At 43.8% G+C, this 25,981-nt stretch overlaps 1 protein-coding gene across 11 annotated transcripts in view; it reads left to right on the forward strand.

The window, feature by feature from the left end:
• Positions 1-568: 568 nt before the first annotated feature.
• Positions 569-25,981, forward strand: part of DOCK7 (dedicator of cytokinesis 7) — a 268,374-nt gene continuing 242,961 nt past the window's right edge. For 2 of the 11 annotated variants that reach the window (XM_070078382.1, XM_070078385.1), the window contains exon 1: positions 575-746. In XM_070078382.1, coding sequence (XP_069934483.1) covers positions 709-746 — 38 coding nt within the window. In that variant the 5' untranslated portion in view covers positions 575-708. Of the gene's footprint in view, positions 747-1,268; positions 1,465-25,981 lie in introns of those variants that run through there. The other 9 variants (XM_070078378.1, XM_070078380.1, XM_070078383.1 and 6 more) reach the window with 7 other exon arrangements.

Genomic DNA, 25,981 nt, shown 5'->3' on the forward strand with positions numbered 1-25,981 from the left:
TCATTCAGAGCTTGGCTGTGCACCACAAAGCAACTATTATTGTTACCTCTGCAGGAGGAAGCTCTTTTCTGGCTCTTTTTTTCTATTAGAAAACCCACTGTTTGTCCTGTCAGACCCCTTTCCCAAGGTCGAAGCAGAAAAGTGCTTCAACGTGCTCGGAGATGGGCTGTGCAGGAGCACAAACCCAGCCACCCAGGGCAGCAAGGCAACCCCCCCCCCCCCCAGGCAAACCCCATCTTCCGTTTCCTTGCCTGCCTTTTCGGGAAAGGCAAGCTCCCCCTCTGCGCGTTCAGTCATCTTATTTTCCTGTCTCAAAAGGCCGCCGGCCCTCTCTGGCTTCTCTCCGAGTCCTCTCGGGCGTGCAGGCCCCGCGGCACAGAGGCGACCGAGGCTGGCGTCTCGGTTCCTCCACGCCCCATTCTTCCCCTCGGCTCCCGCCAGCCACAGCCGCCTTCCGAAGCCAGGGCTCCCGCCAGGATTGACGTCTGGGGTTGGCGAGGGGGAGGGAGGGAGGGAGGGAGGGAAGGAGCGGGTTTTGTGGTGCGCGCCTCTAAGGAGCATTACGGCAGGGCTCGTTCCCGGCTCCGGCCGCCAGCCCCAGCCTGCCGGGTCCGGAGCCGGGACTGGCGGAGGCCGCGAGGGAGGGAGCGCGAGCGAGGAGGCACGCGCCCTGCGGTCCGCGCCCAGCCCGCCGCCGCCTGAGCAGCCATGGCCGAGCGCCGCGCCTTCGCCCAGAAGATCAGCAGGTAAATCTCGGGCGTGGGGCGCGCCGCCGCAGCCGGAGGAAGAGCCCGAGAGTCCTCCGGGGCCGGGCCTCGGAGGCGGGTGGGTGTGGCGGCGCCGGCGCCGGGATCCCGCGGACCCGGCTTGCGGTTATTGCGGGCACCGGCGAGGCCTCGCGCCGCCTTCGGATCTCGGCCTGCAGCCCGCGCGAGCCGGCTGAGCGCCCGCCGGGAGCGCCGAGGGCCGCGGACGTGCGCGCCCGCCCCCGCCGGCTCCTCGGCGGCCCGGGCCTGGAGTTTCGCGGTGTTTCTGGAAGGGAGGGTGGGGGAAGCTGGTAGGCGGGCGGGCGGGCGCTTCTCAAATTCTTTGTGTTCCCACCCCCGGGCTGGCTGGGGCCCGCGGCGGCGTTGTGCCCCCACCCCTCTCCCCGCCCACCCACCCCGCGATCCCCAGGAGGGGTGCGGGGTCCGCCCTTCTCCACCCCAACAAAAGGAGCGGCGCGCGTGAGGGCCGGGGGCGGGTGGGAGGCCGCCGCTCCTTCACGCCTCTGGCTTCCCGAGGAACCTGACAGGAACCCGCGTTGCACCCCGGAGCCCGGCACACTGAGGGCTCGGGCACCCACGGTTGGAAGCGCGTGGCCACAATGAAAAGTTGCGAGCTGTGGTGTGCACCTTCGGCGTGCAGCTGCCAAAGGCTGGACGAATTGTGGGCTGAAGCTTGGTCTCAGCAGGGAATTTCAGGGTGCGCCGGCGTCTCCGCCACCTCTGGGGGAACATGGATGATGGATAGGCGGGGTTCTTTAGAGTCGCGATTGAGGGGTCGGGAAGAAAGCAGGTGATCGAGGTAGAGGTTGGCGAGATGTTACTTACTTGTAGGGGTTGGTTGCCAACCCCCCCCCCCCCCCATTGAAGTAGGGTGGAGGATTCTAGTGTTTGTACAATTTCTTTGTGAAAAGTCCTTAAGGACAAGGCCCTATGCATTTTTAGTTTTTAGTAAAGCCAAATTTCTGTGAATTATGATGTCCCAAGAAAGCAAGTATTTGAATGAAATCCACCCCCCCCCCCACCCCCTTCCAGGACGACTGTGTTGTGTGGCTCTGAATCTTAGTACTTCGCTGACATTACTTAAATGTTTCTGGACCTGCCTAAAAGGCCCTTTCCTAACTGCCTGATTTCCATAGTCTTATTCTCTTTGGGCTTGTTTTTCATTGGGAACTTTTTGATACAAGTTTTGTGTCTTTTCTTTTTTGTGTTTTAGAAATGTGTTCCGGTTTTCTCCTTAACAGGCAAAATAGCAAGTTGTGGAGAACATGGGCTATACTGCCAGACTCTGCCATGAGTTCAAATTCTGTTATTTTTTGATTTGTTATATTGGACACGTTGTTGAAACTCTCTTAAATTTTAGATTCCTCATCTGGAAAATGGGGCTGATAATAGTAACCAGCTCATAGGGTTGTTGTGAACGTTAAATGTCATAATTTGTGTAAGTTGCATAGCATAATGCATGGTCTGTATCAGCTGCCATTGAACTACTGTAATAATTAGTATATCCTAGAGAGTTTGGGTAGATAGGAAATTATTGCCCTTTTTTGGGGTAAAATAACTAGGTCTTATTTCTGAAGACAGGACTATTTTTTTTAAAAGATTTGTTTTATTTATTTGAAAGGCAGAGTTACAGAGAGACAGAGAGGTCTTCCATTCGCTGGTTCACTCACCACATGTCCTTAACAGCCAGGGCTGGGCCAGACCAAAACCAGGAACCAGGAGCTTCATCTGGGTCTCCCACGTGGCTGTAGGTGCCCGAGCACTTGGGCCATCTTCCACTGCTTTCCCAGGCACATCAGCAGGGAGCTGGGTCAGAAGTTGAGCATCCATGACTCAAACTGGCGCCCTTATGGAATGCTGGTACTTCAAGTGGTGGCTTAACCCATGATGCCACCATCCTGGTCCCAAAGGCAGTGCTGTTTTAAAAAAGACATATTAGGGGTGGCGCTGTGGCAAAGCAGTTAAAGCTGCCGTCTGCAGTGCTGGCACCCCTTATGGGCACTGGTTCGAGTCCTGGCTGCTCCACTTCCGATCCAGCTCTCTGCTATGGTCTGGGAAAGCAGTAGAAGATGGCCCGAGTCCTTGGGCCCTTGCACCTGCTTGGGAGATCCAGAAGAAGCTCCTGGCTCCTGGCTCTGTACTGGCCCAGCTCCAGCCATTCCAGCCAGATGGAGAAAGAAGCTGAAAGACCTCTCCCTCTCCCTGCCTCTGCCTCTCTGTAACTCTTTCAAATAAATAAATAAATCTTTTAAAAAATTGACAATTTTTTAAGAAAAGATTTATTTATTATTTGAAAGGTAGAGTTACAGAGAGGGAGAGGCAGAAGCAGAGAAAAGTCTCTCATCTGCTTGTTCACTTCTCAAATGGCCACAACAGCCAAGGCTGGGCCAGGCCGGAACCAGGAGCCAGGTGCTTCTTCTGGATCTTCCACGTGGGTGCAAGGACCCAAACACTTGGGCCATCCTCAGCTGCTTTCCCTGGTACATTAGCAGGGAACTGGATCAGAAGTGGAGCATCTGGGACCTGAACATGCACCCATATGGGATGCTGGTACTGCAGATGGTGACTTAACCTGCTATGCTACAGCGCTGGCCCCAGTTGACAAGTTTTTTAATATCACTTGTCTTTATTGGAACTAAAGTTTGTCTCTAAAAACATTATACTGGCCAGTGCAAAGAGTTAGGTAGAAGTGTATATAAAAAGTCTTCAGAAAGTTCATGAAAAAATGTGTATTAGAGAAAAACAATGAGGGGCTTTCAGAAAATTTTTTTTGCATCAGAATAAGCATATCTTTTAATTCCATTCTTTCATGAACTTTTTGAAATACCCTTGTATAATTTCTGTTATTATAGTTTGTCATCAGATGGGACAGGAAAAACCACAAGAAAAGAAGATAACTAGTTATGCAAAACACTACAAAATGCAAATAAGGATAGCCTTGTAAAGTTACAAAATTAAGGCAGTGGGAATAAAGATGTATGCACTGATTGGAGAGACAGTTAGGAGGTAATGAATATTGTTTGGATATGGAAGGTGAAGAAGACTGTGAAATGATGTTCAGGGTTTTACCTTGGCCAGGCGAGTAAGAGGGTTTAGGAGGAAGAAGGGTTTTTGAGAGTGGGAAGTGAAGTTTGATGGAGATGATGATTCAGTTTTGGAGATGCTGGTTTTGAGGGACTCAGGAGTCATTCAAAGAGAAGCATCTGTTAGGATGCTGGTGCAGGTTTAAGGCACAGAAGGGAGCTTGGACTGGAGATCTAGATTTGGGAGTCATTGAAACCAGGGGAATTGATGAGATTGTCTGGGGAGAATGTACTTTTTTTTTTTTTTTTTTAATATTATTTATTTGAAAGGCAGAGAACAGAGAGGGAGAGGGGAGAGGGAAGAGGGATCTTCCGTCTGCTGGTTCACTCCCCAAATGGCTGCAACGGCCAGTGCTGGGCCAATCCGAAGCCAGGAACCAGTAGCTTCTTCCAGGTCTCCCATGCGGGTGCAGGGGCCCAAGCACTTGGGCCACCTTCCACTGCTTCCACCCACCCACTATGCCGCAGCACCGGCCCTGAGAAGGTACTGTTAACTTGGAGGAAAAGCTGAGGACAGAACTGTTAAAGATGATGAATTCTTATCTGCTTATTGTAAATGAAAGATTCTTTCCTCCTTGTAACCAAATGATTGAATAATACTTCTGAATAAATTGGTTGTTCTGCTGCTTAGTTTCCTCCTAGAGGAAGTACAGCACAGATTCTGGAGATGGACTGAGTCTGTCATGTTGGCACTGCTACTCATTGGGTAAATTTGAGCAACTTACTTCCCTCTGCCTCTTTCTCTCTCTCTCTCTGTTTAATCTAAAATGGGTGTATTAGAAGGGCTTACCTCTTAGTGTGTTATGAGAATGAACTAAATCAGTACCTCTAAAGTGCTTAGTTGAACAGTACTTTCTTTGTACATAGTAAGTACCTAGTGACTATCAACTATTTTTAAAATTACAGTATTTATAATGTAGGTTAGGACCTTTTCTTGGAAGTGATAATCTTTTCTATGATGGGCACATATGACATTTGTTGCTCTATGAAAAGTTCCCTGTTATTTGAAGATTTTTTTAAAATAGTTCATGACTGTTCCATATCCTTTACATTAAAAATAATTATACAGATCTCTTTTCTGGCTCAGTTAATTTTTAGCTGTTTGAGGTTGTGATTTGGTGATTTCTGAGAGCTCTTTTTTTCTTATATTACTGTTATACTGTTTGCTTCAGCTCATCATAGAAAAGCAGCATGTACATTTTGTCCTTATCAAGTAGTTGCCTCTTGTCTTCTCCCTGCTTTTTTGAGGATGTTTATGAAGTTATGTAATGTTGACTGTAGATCGATGATCTAGGATTTTGTTTGAATAATTTTATCTCATCACTTGATATTCATTTGAATATTCCTTCATTTGAGTATACTTAAAGCTCTTTACTCTTTATTTCATAACTCAAAGAGGCAGAAAAATATATAGATATAGGATCTGAAGTTAGGTGGTCCAGGTTGAAATTTTGCATCCATGTCATTCTAAACAGTTGATCCAATCTATCTCTTGCTTTTCTTATCAGAAAAATGGGGATAAAGACCTCCATCAAGTTAAAGTAAGGATGAAATGAGTTAATACACACAGAACATTTAGAACTGTGCTTGGAACCTAAGTGTTCAAAAAGTGTTAGCTATTGCTATTATTAATCCTGTATTTCTCATCATTATTATTACAGTTATCCAGATGAGAGTTTAAGGCCTGAATTGAGACTCAAACCCTAGTCCTCTGATTTCTGATCTTAAACTCTCTCCTTTAAAAAAAAAAAATTATGTATTTAATTTGAAAGGCAGAGTTAAGGAAAGAGGGAGAGACAGAGCTCTTTGAACTGCTAGTTTACTTCCTAAGTGGCCACAAAGGCTGGAGCTGGGCCAGGCTGAAGCCTGTAGCGTGGAAATCCATCTGGGTCTCACATATGGGTAACAGGGACCCAAATACTTCCAGGCACATGACCAGGGAGCTGGATCAGAAGTGGAGCAGCTGGACCTCCAGCCTATATTCATATGGGATGCCAGCGGCTTAACTTGCTGCATTACAACACTGGCCCCGGATCTTGTACTGTTTAACTGTATTCTGTGATAGTCCCAGGTTTCTTTGCTTGCTTGCTTACTTGCTTCCTTTCTTTCAGATTTACTTATTTTGTTTGAAAGGCAGACTTACAAACAGGCAGGTGTGCCTACACACACACACACACACACAGATCTTCCATCCATTGGTTCACTCCCTATATGGCTACAATGGCTGGGGCTGGGCCAGGTCAAAACCAAGAGCCCGGAGCTTCATTCAGGTCTCCCACATAGATTGCGGGGCCCTAAATACTTGGACCATCTTCTGCTTTCCCAGGCACATTAGCAAGGAGCTGGATCAGAAGTAGAGTATCCAGGACTTGAACCTGTGACCATTGTGGGATGCTGGCATAACAAGTGACAGCTTAACCCACTTTGCTGTAACACAGGCCCCAGTTCCAGGTTTTCTAACAATGTGATTGTCAGCATCCTCAAAGTTATGGTTGTTTTCTTAATTATTTCCTTTTTCGGGTAGGTATTATTTTGCTGTCCAAGAAGCAGAATTTAATGAAAAGCTTTCATTAGATCTTTGTTTCTGAGGAAAATCTTGAGGATTCCATACATGTAGTTTTATTTAATGCCTCAATTGTTTTTAGTCTTGTATCTGTAGCTCTGGCGAGATAGCCCCAGTCTTTCAATCTGCAGAATCTACTTTCAATTTATAGTTCCATATGTTATCAACTACTTCAGTGCTTCCTGTATCATTTATTTGGACACATAGAATTCCCAGTCTTTTGTTATATCCATCTGATTCTTTTTTTTAAGATTTATTTTATTTATTTGAAAGACTATTAAAGAGAAAGGTAGATAAATAGAGAGAAGTCTTCCATCCACTGGTTCACTCCTTAAACAGCTGCAAAGGCTGGAGCTGAGCCAATCTGAAGCCAGGAGCTTCTTCCCGTTCTCCCACATAGGTGCAGGGGCCCTAGGAGGCCATCCTCTGCTGCTTTCCCAGCGCATTAGCAGGGTGCTGGATTGGAAGTAGGGCAGCTGGGACTCGTGCTTTCGTATGGGATGCTGGCCCTGCAGGCTGGGTCTTTAACCTGCTGTGCCCAGCGCTGGCCTCATCTGAGTAATTCTTAAAACTGAATATCTAACTTATTTGCTCCTGATCTACAGTGTTTGTGATAGAGGGAGACTAGAACAGTCCAGAGTTGACCTTTTATTAATTAATGTCTTCTCATTTGAGATGATGTTACTTCAGATTGTTTCTCTTGTTTAACATATTTGTTTCATTCATCTTTTACTGAAATGTTTGAGGCTAACATGAGTCTTTAATTTTAACCTTTGCATACTACTGTGGTAGTGTATTATTTAGCCATTTTTCTGTTGAGTCTGAGAGATTTGTACCTAAAGCTTAACCATTTTTAGTGTGCTTTGAAATCCACACCTTACCAACTCCCTCATATGCTTGATCCCATACTTTTCCCATTCTTTTCTGATATTTTCAACCTGTTTCTTTATATGGACCTTCTTCATAAATCATAGACTTATTTTGCCTTTCTCATTCTGAAACAAAGAACTGTTGTGGGCAGTGGAGTCCCTGGCTGGGTTTTTTCCAGGTTCTTCCCTCCGTGCATGAAAAAAATGTGAAGTGGAGGCATAAAGCTGTGAGGAAAGCAGGTTTTATTTAAGGCAAAGCAAATAACAGTGTGGGAGGGGCAGAGAGAGAGAAAGAAAATGAACATGAATATGAATAAAAGTCCCAAAACACAGAAACAACCCCAATCTTGGGGGAAAAATCCTTACAAAGTGTCGCTCCCCCTCTTCGTGGAGGAACGACACAGGACCCTGCGCTGTTCTTTCGTCTGCTCGGCCCTCCCCGGGTTTGCTGCTGGTTCTTCCCGGGTTGGCTACTATCCCTTCCACCTCCGTGGAAGGGCAGTTCCCCCTGGCCACATTCCCCACTTCCGCAGGGGAGCGGCACACCGCCGGCCGGCTCTTCTCGGGGGCAGCACAGGTGTTCCTTCAGCTAGATGTTCCCCTTAGATGTTCCCCCGGTGCATGCCGTCTCTCTCCTCCTTTATAGTCCTCCTCTGCCAATCCCAACTCGGCTGCCCACACGCCGAGTACGCTGCTCTCCTCCAATCAGGAGCAAGTCCTACAGTTTATTGGTTGAACTGAAGGCAGCTGTGCAGAAGCTGTTTACTTCTCTCCCAGCGCCATATTGTGGGAGAGCAGATACATAGAATAAGTCTTAATTCCAGTAACTCAGTCTAGTCCGGTTTGCTCCCCACAACAAAGACCCTCCCCCACCTTCCCAAACAAGGTTTGGCTATCACTTTATGCCCTCTGGAGGCATGGGTGGGGCTTAACTGAATATTCAAAAGGGGGTGGAATTCTGGGAGATGGGACTTGGGTGGCACTCATTTCTGTGCCCTTTATTTTGGAAATAGCAGAAGTGTCATGGTCAGATGCGGAATGAGTATGGGCATGCCTCCCATGGTAATTTTGTTATAATGACATCACAGTGATCATGGGAAACAGGGAACACATCCTGGAGCCATATTGGATGTTTCCAGTTAGCACTTGTTCTAAATTGCAACATAGTAGAAGTTACAGTTTCCTTACTCCCAAAGGGGAATGGAATTTGGTGTTGCATCAAAAGTGGCCTGGATGATGCACTGAAAGGCTTAGATGATGCACAAGGGACAGGAGTTTAAATGGTACATGGAAAGGGAGTTGTCATGGTGTCGCCAGTTGTCAAACTGGGATGGCCTGGAGCAACCAGGCACCTGCACTGCCATGTGGGTAGTGTGGAGCTGTCCAACAGGGGTTAGGCTGGGACTGGTAGACTGTAGCTCCTCCCTCTATGTACTTACCTTCCTGTATTAGAACCATTAAAAGTCTTCTGGCATTTCTAGCTAGCAACAACTGGGCGTCTTTTCTAGATGGATTTCTTCCATGTATCTGGGATAGTCATCTTTCCTTTTCTAGATGGATTTCTTCCATGTATCTGGGATAGTCATGACTGCCTCTGGCTTGTTCTTCATATCAGCCCTTGATTCATATGGATGTGGTTACCTTATGTGAACTCTTGAGGGTTAAGAATTTTTGGCTTTTTTTCAATCCTCCTTCCCCCGTTTAAAAAAAAAGAGAGAGAGAGAGAGGCAGGGGAGATGGGAGGGAAGGGGCAGAGAGAGAGAGAGAGAGAGAGATTTTCCATCTGCTGTGCCATGACGCTGCCCCCTCTTCCTATATTAATCCTGCTTTCAGAGCTCTTTAATGGAAAGCCAAGGTCTTTTTACCTCTAGTACTTGGGACAGACTCTAGTGGACATTGGACACATAGAAGTGTTTGAATGAATGCCACCTTGAGATATGTTTCGTTATTCTATTTCTCTGTGGCCACAACAGGGTCAGAGCTGATCTAGTCTTTCCCTCCTAAATTCAGATGCATTGCAAAGTAAGTCTTCCTAAAATGCAGCTATCATTATGGTGCTCTGTTCAAGAATAGTATTTAGTGGCTTCTTACAGTGTTAAATCCAAACTCTTATGCATATTTTGAGGTCGTCTATGATCTGCTCCTTCTCTTGTTGACTTATTCTGTAGTTTATATTTTGTCCTCCAGTCGGTCTGGATTTTTCACCATATCCCCACAAACGCTATGCTCATTTCCATCTCTGCTGCTATTTTTTTTCTGTTTCTTTTTAATGCATCCTTTTTTTTTTTCCTAAATCTTGCCCATTCTTCAGACCACTCCAATCCAGCATCCTGACTTTTGAGGTTTTCTTGCTTTAACCCACCTATGAATGCATTCCTAAGCAATATAGTTTTTTCTGGTTCTGAACTTATTTAAATGGATTTGTGTATTTGCTTTTCTGTCTTCTTTTGCTCAAAATTATTTTTGTGAGATTTGTTCATGATGTTATGAGTAATTAAAGTTATTTCATTTTCATTACAGTTTAGTATTTAATTCCATAAATACACTAATTTATTCTACAGTAGTTAGAAACAATTTGGATTGTTTCTAGTTTTTTTTTTTTTTTTTTTTTTTTTGGACAGGCAGAGTTAGACAGTGAGAGAGAGAGACAGAGAGAAAGGTCTTCCTTCCATTGGTTCACCCCCAAATGGCCGCTATGGCCGGCGCGCTGTGGCCGGCGCCCTGCGCCCATCCGAAGCCAGGAGCCAGGAGCTTCCTCCTGGTCTCCCATGAGGGTGCAGAGCCATCCTCCACTGCTTTCCCTGGCCACAGCACAGAGCTGAACTGGAAGAGGAGCAACCGGGACAGAATCCGGCGCCCCAACCAGGACTAGAACCTGGGGTGCCGGCGCTGCAGGCAGAGGATTAGCCTAGTGAGCCGCGGCGCCGGCCTAGTTTTTGATTATTAGAAACAATATTCCTCTATACATATAAGAAGGGTCTTTAAAAGTTCATAGGAATAGATATTATGAAAAAAGCTATCAATGGGTTTCAAAATTTTTGTGCCTGAATTATCTTTTAACTCCATTTTCTGCAAACTGAAGACCCCTCATATTCTGGTGTAGATATATTCAGGAGTTTCTCTAGGTATACTCAACTGTGGAATTATTTTGTTATAGATATTTTATTGGTCATTGTAGCAGTTTTATTTATTATACAGTTTTTTAGGTAATGCCAGACTTTTCTAAAGTCCTTGTGGAAATTTATACTCCCAGAACAATGCTGCTTTACATAGTTGCCCTCATTTGGTACAGTCAGCTTTTTCATTTTTGCCTGTCTTTCGGATTCATTATGCTATCTCCTTGTGAAAGTTTTAATTTTTATATACTTACTTGCTAATGAAATTGAAGGCAGTTTTTAAAGCTTATTGACCATTTCAATTCCCTCTTTTGTAAATTGCCTATTTGAATCCTTTGTAGTTACTCCCTGTTGTTTTATCCCTTAATGATTTTGTGTGAATACTTTACATATAACCAGTATATTAGTCACTTATTATTTGTATAACAAATATATTTTCCTACCCTGAGGTTTGTTTTTCATCCTTTTAATGGAGTCTTTTGAAACTGTGTGTAGTCAGTTTAATACAGTTTGCTAGTCTCCTTTTTTTTTTTCCCCAAGGTATGTATTTGGGAGAGGGTTGGGGGGGGTGGGGAGAGAGAGAGAGAAAGAGAGAGAGAGAGAGAGAGATTCCCTATCTGCTGGTTCATTCTCCAAATGGCCACAGGGGCTAGGGCTGGGCCAGTGCCAGGTCCTGCCCGTAGTTAAAAGCTGGGAATGTGATCCAGGTCTCCCATAAGGGTGCCAGTAGCTCCATTACTTGAGCCGTCACTGATACCTCCCATAGTCTGGATTGGTGGTAAGTTGGAGTCGGGAGCTCTGGAGCTGGTTAAGGCTCACTCCCAGCCATTCTTTTTTTTTTTTTTTTTTTTTTTAGATTTAATTTTTTTGAAAGGCTGAGTTACAGAGAGAGGAAGAGACGGAGGGAGGGGGGACCTCCATCTGTTGGCTCACTTCCCCAGCTGGGCACAACAGTTGGTGCTGGGCCAGGCTTTCTTCTGGGTCTCCCACATGGGTACAGGGGCCAAGCACTTGGGCCATCTTCCACTGCTTTCCCAGGCCATAAGCAGAGAGGTAGGTTGGAAGTGGAGCATCCAGAACTCAAACCAACACCCACATGGGATTCTGGCATAGCAAGGTGGTGGCTTGACCCACTATGCCAAAATGCTGCCCCCTCCATCAGTTTTTTTTTTTTTTTAATGGTTAGTACTTTTTGGGTCTTGTTTTAAGAAATATTTTCAGGAGCTAGTGTTGTAGCACAGTGGATTAAGCTGTTGCCTGTGATGCCAGCAATCGCATAAGAGCTCTGATTCAAGTCTGGCTATTCTGCTCCCTGCTAATGTGCCTGGGAGAGCAGCAGAAGATGGCCCAGGTCCTTAGGCTGTTACCACCAGGTGGGAGACCTGGATGGTGTTCCTTGGCCCGACCCTGGCTGTTGTGGCCATTGGGGAATGAACCAGAGAATGGAAGAGCTCTGTCTCTGTCTCTCACTGTGTGTGTCTCTCTCTCTAACTCAGACTTTCAAATACATAAAGTCTTGTTTTTAAGAAAAGATATATCTTTTCCTGAGGTAGTTAAGATACTCACCTGTGTTATCAACTTCATAGGTATTCCCTTTTTTATTCAATGCAGACTTGATATGTGTATGGTATAAAATTTTAATTTTTTCTAAATGGATTATCTTTTCCCTATTAACTACTCTGCTGCCTCTGTCATAAACTGTTCTTATCTGTGGGGGTCTTTTTCTGGATGGCTGTTTTGTTTCACAGATCTAGTTATATATTGTTCAACAATAATTAGTGATTTTAATTATATTCAGTCCTGAGATTTGGTAGACCAGTTCCTTCTACCTTTTCTTGGCTACTCTTAGCCCTTTGAATTTCTGAGTAAATTTTAGAATGTACTGAGACAACCCCAAACCGTGTTACAATTTGATTGGAATTGCATTTAATGTACACATCAGTTTGGGGGACAATGACATCCTTTTACTATTGAGTTTCAATCCAGGATCCATGGTGTGTCTGTATGTTTTTAGATCTTCTTTATATTGTGTGATGAGGTTTTATAGTTTTTTTAAAAACTATAAGGTTCTTGCTTGTCTTTTGTTACATTTGTTCCTAGGTATATAACAGTCTTATGAATTCAGCTATGCTTTGCTAAATTCTTGTTAATTCTAAAAACATGTCTGTGAATTCCTTTGTATTTTCTGTAGACAGTCATATCATCTGGAAATCATGAATTTTTATTCCTTTCTTTCCAACATTTACAACTGATTTATGTTTTTGTCTTGGTTTGCAGACTATTACCTTTAATTACCATGCAGATTATTACAATTTCTGTTCAACATTATGTTAATATTGAACATCCTTGTTTTGTTTATGATCTTAATGGGAAAGCATTATATGTTTCACTGTTAAGCCTAATGTTTGCTGAGGGTTTTTGTAGATACTCTCAATCTGGGTTTCCTAGAAAACAGCCTGAGGTGAGTATTACGAATTGATGCTTTGTCTAGAAGGCATAGTCTGAGAGCATCAGGAATGAGAGGAAAGGGAAGTGAGGCAGAGAAGATGAGAAACGATATAAGGCAGTACAGTGTGCTTCGGGCCACTGCTTCACAGAGATGGGGCAGGGGTTGTTTGATAGGTGTGCTTGCTGCGGACATGGGCCATCCATGGGCGGAGGCAGTTTCTCAGGTGAGTAGATAGGAGTCTAGAAAAAGAGAAAATTTATCTGCCTGCCTTTTGCCTGTTTTCTAGTCAGTTCAGTCTATCTAGAGAGTTAATTCCTCTTCTGCACTGCATTTTTAAAAAAGATTTATTTATTTTATTTGAAAGAGTTACACAGAGAAGGAGAGGCAGAGAGAGAGAGGGAGTTCTTCCCCAATTGGCCACAACAGCTGGAGCTGCCCTGATCCGAAGCTAGGAGCCAGGAGCTGCCTCCAGGTGTTCCCAGGTGCAGGGGACCCAAGGACTTGGACCTTCCTCCACTGCTTTCCCAGGCCATAGCAGAGAGGTGGATTGGAAGTGGAGCACCTGGGACTCGAACCGGTGCCCATATGGGATGCCAGCACTGCAGCCAGCAGCATTACTCGCTGTGCCAGAGCACCGCCCCCCCTGCATTGTGTTGTTTAGACTCCTCTGGCAGCCGCTCTGGGTATCTCACTTCTTTTTCAGTGGCTTTTCACCACAGGGATTTTTTAGTTGCAAGTGACAGGAGCTCAAATTAGATTAGTTTCAGGCACAAAAAAGTGTTGACTCATGTAACTAGTACTTTTGGTCCAGGGATATAGATGATGTCAGTTGACTTCTTATCTTTATATCATAGATAGGTTTTCCACAAAATGGTTACAGTGAGATTTGACAGACCCTGGCTTAAATCCTGTCAGCACAGTTCTGGCAGAAAAGATTAAGGAACTCAGTTGTTGGTCTTGCTCAGGTCACATGTCCATCCAGTGCCAGTTACTATGTTTAGAGATACAAGGAGTTTGGACAATCTTGGGTTGCATGCTCTTCTCTATGGCTTGGAAGGGAGACATGATGGGGTTACCTCATCCCCACCCAAATCTCAAGGAAGTTCTTTACCAGAAACACAGAATATCTAATGTAAAAGAGGAGGATAAGACTGCTGGCACACCGGAGTAACTGATGCTGTTTAAAATTGGTCATTTTTAAGTTCTACTTCACAGTAATTGTTCAAATGTATGGCTATCCAGTCAGCTATCCTACTTGCAATTTAACTGTGACTGGTGAAGTAAAAGAAAACCAGTAGAACTTGCTAGCCAGCTGTTTCTTCTTTATCTCTTTTTAACTTTTTTTTTTTTTTTTTTTTTTTTTTTTTGACAGGCAGAGTGGACAGTGAGAGAGAGAGACAGAGAGAAAGGTCTTCCTTTTGCCGTTGGTTCACCCTCCAATGGCCGCCGCAGCTGGCGTGCGGCGGCCGGCGCACCGCGCTGATCCGATGGCAGGAGCCAGGTGCTTCTCCTGGTCTCCCATGGGGTGCAGGGCCCAAGCACTTGGGCCATCCTCCACTGCACTCCCTGGCCACAGCAGAGAGCTGGCCTGGAAGAGGGGCAACCGGAACAGAATCCAGCGCCCCGACCGGGACTAAAACCCGGTGTGCCGGTGCCGCAAGGCAGTCTGTCTCTTTTTAAAGATTAGCTCAGACCTTCATGCTAACTCACAGCTTTCCCAGGGATATCTGCCTGGTCTTGATTTTTTAAATCTTTAATATCTTCAAAAGATTTATTTATTTGTAAAGGTAGATTTATAGAGACAGAGATACAGAAAGAGAAAGAGAGAGAGAGAGAGATCTTCCATCCACTGGCTGGCTCCCCAAATGGCTGCATCAGCCATGGTTGAGCCAGGATGAAGCCAGGAGACAGGAACTTCCTCCAGGTCTTCCGTGTGGGTACAGGGGACCAAGCCCTTGGGCCATCCTCTGCTGTTTTCCCAGGCCATCAGCTGGGAGCTGGATAGGTAGTGGAGCAGCCAGGACTTAAACCAGTGCTCCTATGGGATGCCGCATTGAAGGCAGTGCCTTAACCTGCTACACCATAGCACTGGCCCCTGGTTTTGATTTTTTTAAAAATGTTTGTCATTTTCATCTACTTGAAAAGCATGGTGATAATGATAGAGAGAAAGTGGCGCCGCGGCTCACTAGGCTAATCCTCCACCTTGCGGCGCCGGCACACCGGGTTCTAGTCCCAGTCGGGGTGTCGGATTCTGTCCTGGTTGCCCCTCTTCCAGGCCAGCTCTCTGCTGTGGCCAGGGAGTGCAGTGGAGGATGGCCCAAGTGCTTGGGCCCTGCACCCCATGGGAGACCAGGATAAGTACCTGGCTCCTGCCATCGGATCAGCGCGGTGCGCCGGCCACAGTGCACCGGCCGCTGTGGCCATTGGAGGGTGAACCAACGGCAAAGGAAGACCTTTCTCTCTCTCTCTCTCTCACTGTCCACTCTGCCTGTCAAAAAAAAAAAAAAGAAAGAAAGAAAAAGAAGATAGATCTTCCATCCACTGGTTCACTTCTCAAATACCTACAACAGTTAGGGCTGGGCCAGGCTGAAGCCAGGAGCCTAGAACTCCATCTGGATCTCCCACATGAGTAGCAGGGGCCCACACATTTGAGCCATCATCTGCTGCCTCACAGGATGCACTTGTAGGAAACTGGGTTGGAAGCAACATAACTGGGACTGGAACTAGCACTCCAGTATGAGATGCAGGCCTCCCAAGTGGTAGCTTTACTCACTGTACCACAACACCGGCCCCTGGTTATTTTTGATTGTTCTTTTTTTCTTATGCCTTAGTCTGCATCTGTAGTCATGACACCAGAAAAATCTAACTTGTTCACTCATATCAACCATTTAATGGCTTTTGTAATGTTTACTTAAAGGGATGGTGATATGAGCTCTCAGGGTTCAGAACTTTCTCTGTAACTCCACTGCAGCTCTCCTTCCTGTCACAATCATGCTTTCTCCAAGACGCAGTTTTGTTTCCTTATCTTCATGGAGCAGTTCCAGCTATGCTATGCTAAGGATCTTTTTTGTTTATTTCTTTTAAATATTTATTTATTTTAGAGGCAGTGTTACAGAGAGAGAAGGAGAGACAGAGAGAGGTCTTCCATCTGCTGATTCACTCTGCAAGTGGCTACAATCACCAGGGCTAGGCCAGGCCAAAGCCAGGAGCCAGGAACCAGGAACCAGGAGCTTTTTCTGAGTCTCCCACGTAGGTACGGGGGCCCAAGCACTTGGGTCGTCTTTCAGTGCTTTCCCAGGTCATAACAGAGAGCTGGACTGGAAGTAGAGCAGTCAGGACTCGAGCAGGCACCCATGCGGGATGCTGGCACTGCAGGCAGCTTAACCTGCTATACCACAGCACTGGCCCTCCACAATTTTTTTTTTAAAACAGTTTTAATGAGGTATAATTTACATGCCAGAAAATTAGTTCAAGTGTATAATTAAATAATTTTTAGTGAATTTTTAGTTAGGAAACATCACCCACAATCCAATATTAGAACATTTCCATCACCCCAAAATTTCTCTGATGCCAGCTTATAGTACTCCCTATTTCAGCCCCCAAGATGCAGGCAACCATTAATCTGCCTTCTGTCTCTCTTTAGATTTGCCTTTTCTGAACATTTCATGTTAGTACAGTGATAGGAAAGATGATGTTTTGTGTCTGGCTTCTTCCACTTAGCATAATGTTTTTATGGTTCATTCATATAGAATGTGACTCAGCATATCACTCCTTATGGCTGGATAATACTTGCATTCTGTTGCATATAGCACACTTTGTTTATTCATTCATTGGTTGATGAACACATTTATTTACTTATTTAAGATTTATTTATTTTATTTGAAAGAGTTACACAGAGGGAGGAGAGGCATAGAGATAGAGAGGTCTTCCATCTGCTGGTTCACTCCCTAGTTGGCTGCGCCGATCTGAAGCCAGGAGCCAGGAGCTTCTGGGTATCCCATGCAGGTGCAGGGGCCCACAGACTTGGGCCATCTTCTACTGCTTTCCCAGGCCATAGCAGAGAGCTGGATCAGAAGTGGAGAAACCGGGATTTCAACTGGCGCCCATATGGGATGCCGGCACTGCAGGCAGCGGCTTTACCCGTTATGCCACAGTGCCAACCTTAGTTGATGAACATTTAGTTTCTGTCTTTTGGCTGTTGTAAAATTGCCACTGTGGACATTTATGTATAATCTTTCTTTCAAAACTTGTCAATTTTTGTAGAGCTGGTTTATATGTTAAACTGTCTGAAAATCTGTCAGATTGTAGATTGTTTCACAGTGATCCATTTTATATTCCTGCTAACAGTGTGTGAGGATTCTAATTTCTCCACATGCTTGCTCACACTTTTTGATTGTAGACATTCTAATGAGTGTGAAGTGGTATTTCCCTATGATTTTTCTTTTGCATTTCCCTAATATTTTTCATGTGTGTATTGGCCATTCACACACATCTTCTTTGGTGAAATATCAGTTCAGATCTTTTGCTCATTTTTAAAAAATTTAAAAATTTTTTTGCTCACTTTTTTTTTTTTTTTTTTTGGACAGGCGGAGTGGACAGTGAGAGAGAGAGACAGAGAGAAAGGTCTTCCTTTTCCGTTGGTTCACCCCACAATGGCCGCTCCGGTGGTGCGCTGCGGCTGGCACACTGTGCTGATTCGAAGCCAGGAGCCAGGTGCTTCTCCTGGTCTCCCATGGGGTGCAGGGCCCAAGCACTTGGGCCATCCTCCACTGCACTCCCTGGCCACAGCAGAGAGCTGGCCTGGAAGAGGAGCAACCGGGACAGAATCCGGTGCCCCGACCGGGACTAGAACCTGGTGTGCCGGCGCACCCCAGGTGGAGGATTAGCCTATTGAGCCACAGCGCCGGCCTTTTTCAGTTTTTAAAATTGTTTTATTAACTTGCTTTTGAGTTAGAATTCTCAGTATGTTCCAGATATAAATTTTAAAAAATAGTTCATTTTAAAATTACACATAATTATGGGCTACATGCAAGTACTTTTTGATTTAAAAATATTTTCTGGGACTGGCATTGTGTGTGGTACAACATGTTAAGCCACCGCTTGGGATGCTGGAATCCTATATTATAGTGCCAGTCCAAGTTGTGGCTTCCAATCCAGCTCCATGCCAACGCTCCTGGGAAGGCAACAGAAGATGTCCCAATTGCTTAAGTCCCTGCCATTCATGTGGGAAATCCAGATGGAGTTCCTAGCTCTTGCCTTTGGCCTGGCCCAACCCTTGCTATTGGTGCCATTTGGTGAGTGAACCAGTGGATGCAAGATATTCTCTTTGTCTCTGTCTCTCTCTGACTTTCTCTCTCACTCTGTATTTCAAATAAATAAATAAAATCTTTAAAATGTCCCCCCCCCCCCCGTCTGGCTTGGCTTTTCATTTTCTTAATGGTGACTGTTTTTAATTTTGATGAAGTCCAATTCATCAATATTTTTCTTTTATTATCATTTTCATGTTGTAGATAAGACTTCACCGAATTCTTGATCATAAAGGTTTTCTTCCAAAAAATGTTAAATGTTTTAGTTCTTGCATTTTAGTTTATGTTCCACTTTGCATTTATTTGTGTGTGTGTGTAAGATGAGGGTCTAAAGCTACAGTTTGTATGTGGATGTTTAGTTGTTACAACACTCTGGTGAAAAGACTATCCTTGAGCCATTGAGTTTTCCCTTGTACCTTTGTCAAAAATCAGTTGACCATAATACTATCTCACTGTAGTTGGAACAGAGATAATTAACAATATAAAAAATTACACATGCTAGTGAGGATGTAGAGGAAGTGGAACTCTGACATACTGTTGGTGGGAATGTAAATTAGTACAACCATTAAAGAAAACAATATGATAGTTCCTCAGAAAACTGAAATCCCCCCCACAGGACGTATATGCAATGGAAATGAAGTCAGTCTATCAAGGAGATATCTGCACTCTCTTTGTTTATTGTAACACTATTTACAGTAGGTAAGGTATGGAATCAGATGAGGTGTCCATCATGGATGAATGGATAAAGACAATATAATATTCATACCCAATGGAATATTAGCCATAAAATAGAGTGAGATCCTGTTACTCATGGCAACATGGATAGTACTGGAAGATATTGTTAAATGAGTAAGTCAGGCACAGAAAGACAAATCATGCATGTATTTCCTCATCCGTGGAAGCTAAAAAAGTTGATTTCATAGCAGTGGAGAGTAGAATAGTGGTTTACTAGAGGCTGGCAACAGTGGAGGACAGATAGAAGGATAATAGGTACCAAAATACAGTTATATTGACTGAATAATTTCTAATGCTAGGGTGACTATAATTCACAGCAACTTATAATCTGTCTTCTAAAGAACAAGAAGAGAGGAGTCTGAAAGTTCTGAATACAAGGAAATGGTAAATGTTTAGGGAGATGAAAATGCTAATCATCCTGATTGGATCGTTATGCATTGTATATATGTATCTATTTAAATCTGTACAGTTATTATGTGTCAATTAAAAAGCAGTTAACCATAAATGTGTTTATCTTTTGGCACTTAATTCTGTTTCATTGATCTGTATGTTTGTCCTTACAGCAGTACCATACTGTTGTAATTATTGGTTCTTTCTGGTAAATTTTGAAAAATATAAGTATGTGTCCTCCAACTTTTATTTTTCAAAGTTATTATGGCTATCCTAGATATTTTGTATATTTCCATATACATTTCAGAGTCAATATCAATATAGAATTTGCCAGTTTCTGCAAAATCCTCTTGCAATTTTGATAGCGATTATGTTTAACCCACAGGTCAGTTTGGGGAGAATTGTCATCTGAACAATATTGAGTCTTCCAGTTCATGGAAATGGAGTGTCTTTTCCTTTTAGATCCTACTTAATTTCTCTCAGCAGTGTTTTGAAGTTTTCAGTGTATAAGTCTTATACTCCTTTTGTTACATTATTTCTAAGTATTTTTGATGTCATGATGTCAATTAAAATTTGCTTTGTTCGTTGCTAGAATATAGAAATAAATTGATTTTTGAACACTTAACTTGTATCTTCTAACTTTGTTGAAAGTGTTTTTTAATTCCAGTAGTTTTTTGTGGGTTCCTTCGAGTGTTATATGTCTAAGATGATTTTGTCTGCGATTAGAGACAGTTTTATTTCCTCCTTTCCAACTTGAATGCCTTTCATTTCTTCCCTCTTTCCGTCCCCCTTCCTTTTGCACTGGCTGGAACCTTCAGGATAGTGTTGCATAGAAGTGGTGAAGGCAATCGTCTTTGCTTGCTTTCTGATATAAGGAGGGAAACATTCAGATTTGCAACATTAAATATGATGTTGTTTGTCAGTAGATGCTGTAGGAAGGGAAGAAGAATACCAAGATTTCAGAAGTATTTAAGAGTGACAATAAACAGGATTTAGCAATTAATTATGTGCAGTTTATACCAAGATATAATTTGTACATTGTGGATAAGAAGACTTCCAGCTTTATTTTTATTCAATAGGGTAGAATTAAAGATAGATTTATCTTTGGGAGGATTAAATTTTTACAGTGGATATTTTTTTCCTCCTCATTCTTTTAAATTGTGATTATCAGGTCAGCGATAATACTTTGAAAGCTAAATGTTTGAATTTTTCTGTAGTTATACTTTGATAAAATAGGGAGCAATATTATTAACATATTTTAGTGGAGGAAATTGAGATAATAGTGAAATTCTGTAGATCACAGTGTTGGAGACAGACACCTCTACTTATTACAGTGCTTTCTAAATCTTTGACTTAAATGTTATCCCAAAATAGTGTCAGATGGGGTTCATGAAGCATCTAATATCTTTGTTTATGTGCTTCTCCAGAAAAGGAGCTGTGTCTTAAAGTATACAAGTATACATGGGTTTCAAAGCTGTTGCACCGAAATAAATTTACCTTTTTAAAAACCATGTATTTGTTTCACCTGTTAAAAATTTGTTTTCAATTGAGTGACAGAGAGCAACAGAGCAAGTGGGGCGGGGCGGCGGGGCTGGGGGGAAGGTTATAGCTCATGCTTTTATCCATTGGTTCCCTCCCCAAATGTCCTCAATAAACCCTGACTGGGGCCAAAGCCAGCAACTCAATTTAGGTCTCCTACGTGGATGGTAGGAAACCAGTCACTTGAGCCATCAGAGTTTGCATTAGCAGAAAGCTGGAGTCCAAAGTGGAGCTGGGTTTTGAGCCTAGGAACTCCCAAATGAGATGTGGGTGCCTTAACTCCTAGGCCAAATGCCTTCCCATAAACTTATCTTTTAATTGTTCTTCATGAATTTTTTTGAATTCCCCATGGCCGGGGCCGTGGCTCACTAGGCTAATCCTCTGCCTTGCGGCACCGGCACACCGGGTTCTAGTCCCGGTCGGGGTGCCGGATTCTGTCCCGGTTGCCCCTCTTCCAGGCCAGCTCTCTGCTGTGGCCAGGGAGTGCAGTGGAGGATGGCCCAAGTGCTTGGGCCCTGCACCCCATGGGAGACCAGGAGAAGCACCTGGCTCCTGCCATCGAATCAGCGCGGTGCGCCGGCCACAGCGCGCCAGCCGTGGCGGCCATTGGAGGGTGAACCAATGGCAAAAGGAAGACCTTTCTCTCTGTCTCTCTCACTGTTCACTCTGCCTGTCAAAAAAAAAAAAAAAAAAAAAAAAAAAAAATTCCCCATAGTATTTAGAAGGACTGTTTTTGTTCTTTTGGTTCACATACCAATGTGCATGTTTTAGTTTTCTTGTGCTGTTAGTGGTTACTATGGTCCAGTGCTCTGTGTTCCTAATGATTTTAATAGAGGTTAACTTATGAGTGACAGAAAGATAGTGCCTGAGATCTGAGTTTTATTTAGCCATCCAGTAAAGACAGGAGACAGATCATAATGAAGGTCAGGGATTATAGTGTTCTTATCAATGTGTTAGCATATACACAAGCATTTTCACTAGATGTCTTTCACTGACTTCATGGGCTAGGTTTTCAAAAATAGAGAAATCATTAATATGAACTATGGCTAGAATAATTTCTCTTTGGAAACTTGCTGCCATGGAAATTATATTGGAAAGGTGGGGACCCGAATGTGGGCCCCCAGAGCCTTGCAGGTCCTTGGCTTTGGCAAGAGATAGAAATCAGCCATAAGCAAGCAAAGCAAAAGCTATAGCGTTTTATTAAAGAAAGCAACAAAGAGCATGCTACTCCACAGAGCAGCAGGCCTGTGTATTGTTTCAGACCTCTTTGTGGGTTTGACAACTGTGTGTTAGTATCTGGGTGGAATAGTCACCTTATTTCTGAAAAAAGGGCAACAACTTTTAGGAATAAGGAATCCAACTCGTTTTTCTCTCCTTACATGGTCACTTCCTTAGGTTGTCATAGCAATTATAAACTGTCAAGATTTGAGAGGCAGTAGTTTTTACTATGCTAATATGTTATTAGGAGGGGATGATCTAGATGCAGGTATCCTTGAGGTTAGGTTAGGCAATGGCTTTGACCCACTGATGTGAACCAGTTCCATTGTCCTGTATGCTTTTCTGCCACTTCCTAGTGGATAAAGCTGGGGCTTACCCCTTATTTCAGAAAGAGGTCTTAGGAGCTTTATGGATCTGAATATAAGCTTGGGCAAATTATTTGATTTTTGAAATTTATCTAAAAATATCTGTTTCTCCCTCTGGTTATAAAATAGTGTATGTTCCTGAAGACAATTGGAAATACTAGGGTAGGTGTTTGGTGCAGTGGTTAAGGAAGCACACGAGACTCTCACAGCCTATATGTGAGTGCTTAGAGCTCCTGCTCTCCCTACCCAGCTTCCTGCTCATGTGCCAACCCTGCAAAGGTAACATGATCATGGCAAGTTACTTGGGTTCTTGTCATCCACATGGGAGACCTAGATTGAGTTCCTGGCTCCTAACTTTGGCTTGGCCCAATCCTGGCTGTTGTGGGGATTTGGGGAGAGAACCAGTGAATGAAAGTATGTGCACTCTTTCTCCTATTCCCTCCCTCCCTTGCTTCCCCACCCTTTTCTTGTAGGCATTTAGGGAGTGAACCAGCAGATGAAAGATCTTTCTGTCCCTCTTTGCCTCCCTCCCTCCCTCCCTCCCCCTCTCTCTCCCACCTTCTGCCTTTCAACTAAATTGAAAACAAATAAATTAAAAAAATTAGAAAAACAAGACTTGGGAATGCATAAAGCCCAAAAGAGAATTGAAAAATCACCCATAATTCTCCTTTCAGACAAAAGCCTCTGTCCTTCTGGAGCTTACATTCCAGTGGTAATCTTTGCAAAACTAGAATAGCTTCGATGCCTACCAGTAGAGATTGGTTACACAGAAGTATGTTCCAGTTTATCCATACCAAGGGCTCTCGCAGATAAAAAGTAGAGCAGTGGTTAAGAACAGTCTTCTTTCCACCTTTCTGCTCAGGCACACCCTGGTAAGCAGCAGTGGTAACTCAGCTAGTTAGGCTCCTGCCACCTTGTGGGAGACCTAGTTTGAGTACCTGGCTTGTGGACTCCTGGCTTCAGCCCAACCCCCATTTTCACCTTTGGAAACATTTGGGGAGTGTACCAGCAGATGGAGTGTGTGCCTGCTATCTCCGTGTCTCTTTGCATCTCAAATAAATAATAAAAATTTTAAAAAAGAGTGGAGTCTCTATGTTCAAATCTTAACTCTATATATTATTGGTTTGTGACTGTTACCTCTTAACACTTCAATATCCTAATACAGTTCCCATTTCATAGGGTTTTTCTGAAGATTAAATGAGTGTAACAAGTGTAACACATTGCACAATATATGGCTTTACACTTGGTGCTGAAAAGATTTTCAAGATATAGAGGGATTTTTAAAACATTCATGGAAAATGGGTATTGTGAAAAAAAAAAACAGTGCATAGATTTCAAAATTTTTTATACAAATTCTTCATTCTTTTTTTAAAAAGTATTTTTATGTATTTGAAAGGAGAAAGAGAGACAGAGAGGCAGACCTAGTTTATGCCTTAAATACGTAGAACAGCTAGGGTTGGGTTAGGTTAAGGCCAGGGGACTGGACCTCAGTCTGGATCGCTCATGTGGGTGGCAGGGACCCATGTACTTGAGCCATCATCTGCTGTCTCCCAGAGGAAGCTGGAATCAGGAGCAGAGCCATGACTCTTACCCAGGTACTCTGTTACGGAATGCAGATGTCCAAATAGCATCTTAACTGGTGCCAAACACCAACCCCTCAACAATTTTTTTTTGTAATTTATCTTTATTTATTTATTTATTATTTGGCAGGCAGAGTGGACAGTGAGAGAGAGAGAGACAGAGAGAAAGGTCTTCCTTTTCTGTTGGTTCACCCCCCAATGGCCGCTGTGGCCGGCGCACCGTGCTGATCCGAAGCCAGGAGCCAGGTACTTCTCCTGGTCTCCCACGGGGGTGCAGGGCCCAAGCACTTGGGCCATCCTCCACTGCACTCCCGGGCCACAGCAGAGAGCTGGCCTGGAAGAGGGGCAACCGGGACTAGAACCCGGTGTGCTGGCGCCACAGGCAGAGGATTAGCCTAGTGAGCTACAGCAGCGCCGGCCGTAATTTATCTTTAATTCTATTTACTATGAACTTTTTGAAAGACCTTAGTATTAAGTATATAGTATAGGGTATCAAGAAAAGATTATTGTATGAAGTCATCTAAAGACTTTACAAAGTAAGGATTTTCTACCTACATACTGATGTTCTTGTGTATCCATCTTTTTCTTGAAGAATACTCAAGAAAATATTTACTGCTTATATTTGGGGATTAGAGATGGTTGAGAGATGTACCTCTTTGTAAAGTTTGAATTACTTAGAACCATGTACATATTCATTTATTTTATAGAATTTTTTTTGTTGTATCAGTCATTTTTTAGGCTTTTCTCCATTTTGGAAAATCTTCCTCTTCTTTTCATGGTCACTTTATTTACATAATAGTGGAGTTTGAAAGGAATTCTGGAACTAACCCTGTATAGAAATGCCAAAGTTATATTAGAGACTGTTTTGAGCTAAATAAACAAATTATATGTATTGTAAAAAAAATTGTTCTAAAAAAGAATTTCGACCGGCGCCGTGGCTCACTTGGCTAATCTTCCGCCTGCAATGCTGGTACCCCGGGTTCTAGTCCCAGTTGCCCCTCTTCCAGTCCAGCTCTCTGCTGTGGCCTGGGAGGGCAGTGGAGGATGGCTCAAGTGCACGGGAGACCAGGAGGAAGTACCTGGCTCCTGGCTTCGGATCGGTGCAGCGTGCTGGCCATAGCAGCCATTTGGGGGGTGAACCAATGGAAGGAAGACCTTTCTCTCTGTCTCTGTCTCTCTCTCTCACTGTCTAACTCTGCCTGTCCAAAAAAAAAAGAAAAGAATTTACCATTCAGTAGGAGAGCATTGTGTTTCACCAGTAGTATTTTTTTTTACCTTACCAGTAAACAAATGAGATAAAAATGTCAACTAGGCTGTTAAAGAAAAGATTATACTTTAGACACTTCTGCAGAGGTATTTTCCCCCAGCAAATGTTTACCTGTTTGACAGTAATTGATAAAAAGGCCTTCTTTTCTCTTCTCTTACTTACTGATGAGAAACCATCAGCACTTGTATGTTTGTTTACTCTGAAAAGCATTTTGGGCTGGCGCTGCGGCTCACTAGGCTAATCCTCCGCCTTGCAGCACCAGCACACTGGGTTCTAGTCCCGGTCGGGGCGCCGGATTCTGTCCCGGTTGCCCCTCTTCCAGGCCAGCTCTCTGCTGTGGCCCGGGAAGGCAGTGGAGGATGGCCTGAGTACTTGGGCCCTGCACCCCATGGGAGACCAGGAGAAGCACCTGGCTCCTGCCATCGGATCAGCACGGTGCGCTGGCCGCAGCACGCCGGCCACGGCAGCCATTGGAGGGTGAACCAACAGCAAAAGGAAGACTTTTCTCTCTGTCTCTCTCTCACTGTTCACTCTGCCTTTCAAAAATAAAAAAAAATTAAAAAAAAAAAAGAAGCATTTTGAAAGTTCTTATGCTGGATAGTCTCTAAATTCACTCTTGTTCCCTTCCTGTCTTCCTTTCTGTCTCTCATTACTCTGTGTTTTTTTTCCTCTTCTTACTCTTAAGCCTATCTTTCCATGTCTCTCTCTCCACTGTAGTTTTAGGTGTTGAGAAT

This window comes from Oryctolagus cuniculus, chromosome 7 (assembly GCF_964237555.1).
Source record: "Oryctolagus cuniculus chromosome 7, mOryCun1.1, whole genome shotgun sequence".
NCBI classification, from domain to species: domain Eukaryota; kingdom Metazoa; phylum Chordata; class Mammalia; order Lagomorpha; family Leporidae; genus Oryctolagus; species Oryctolagus cuniculus.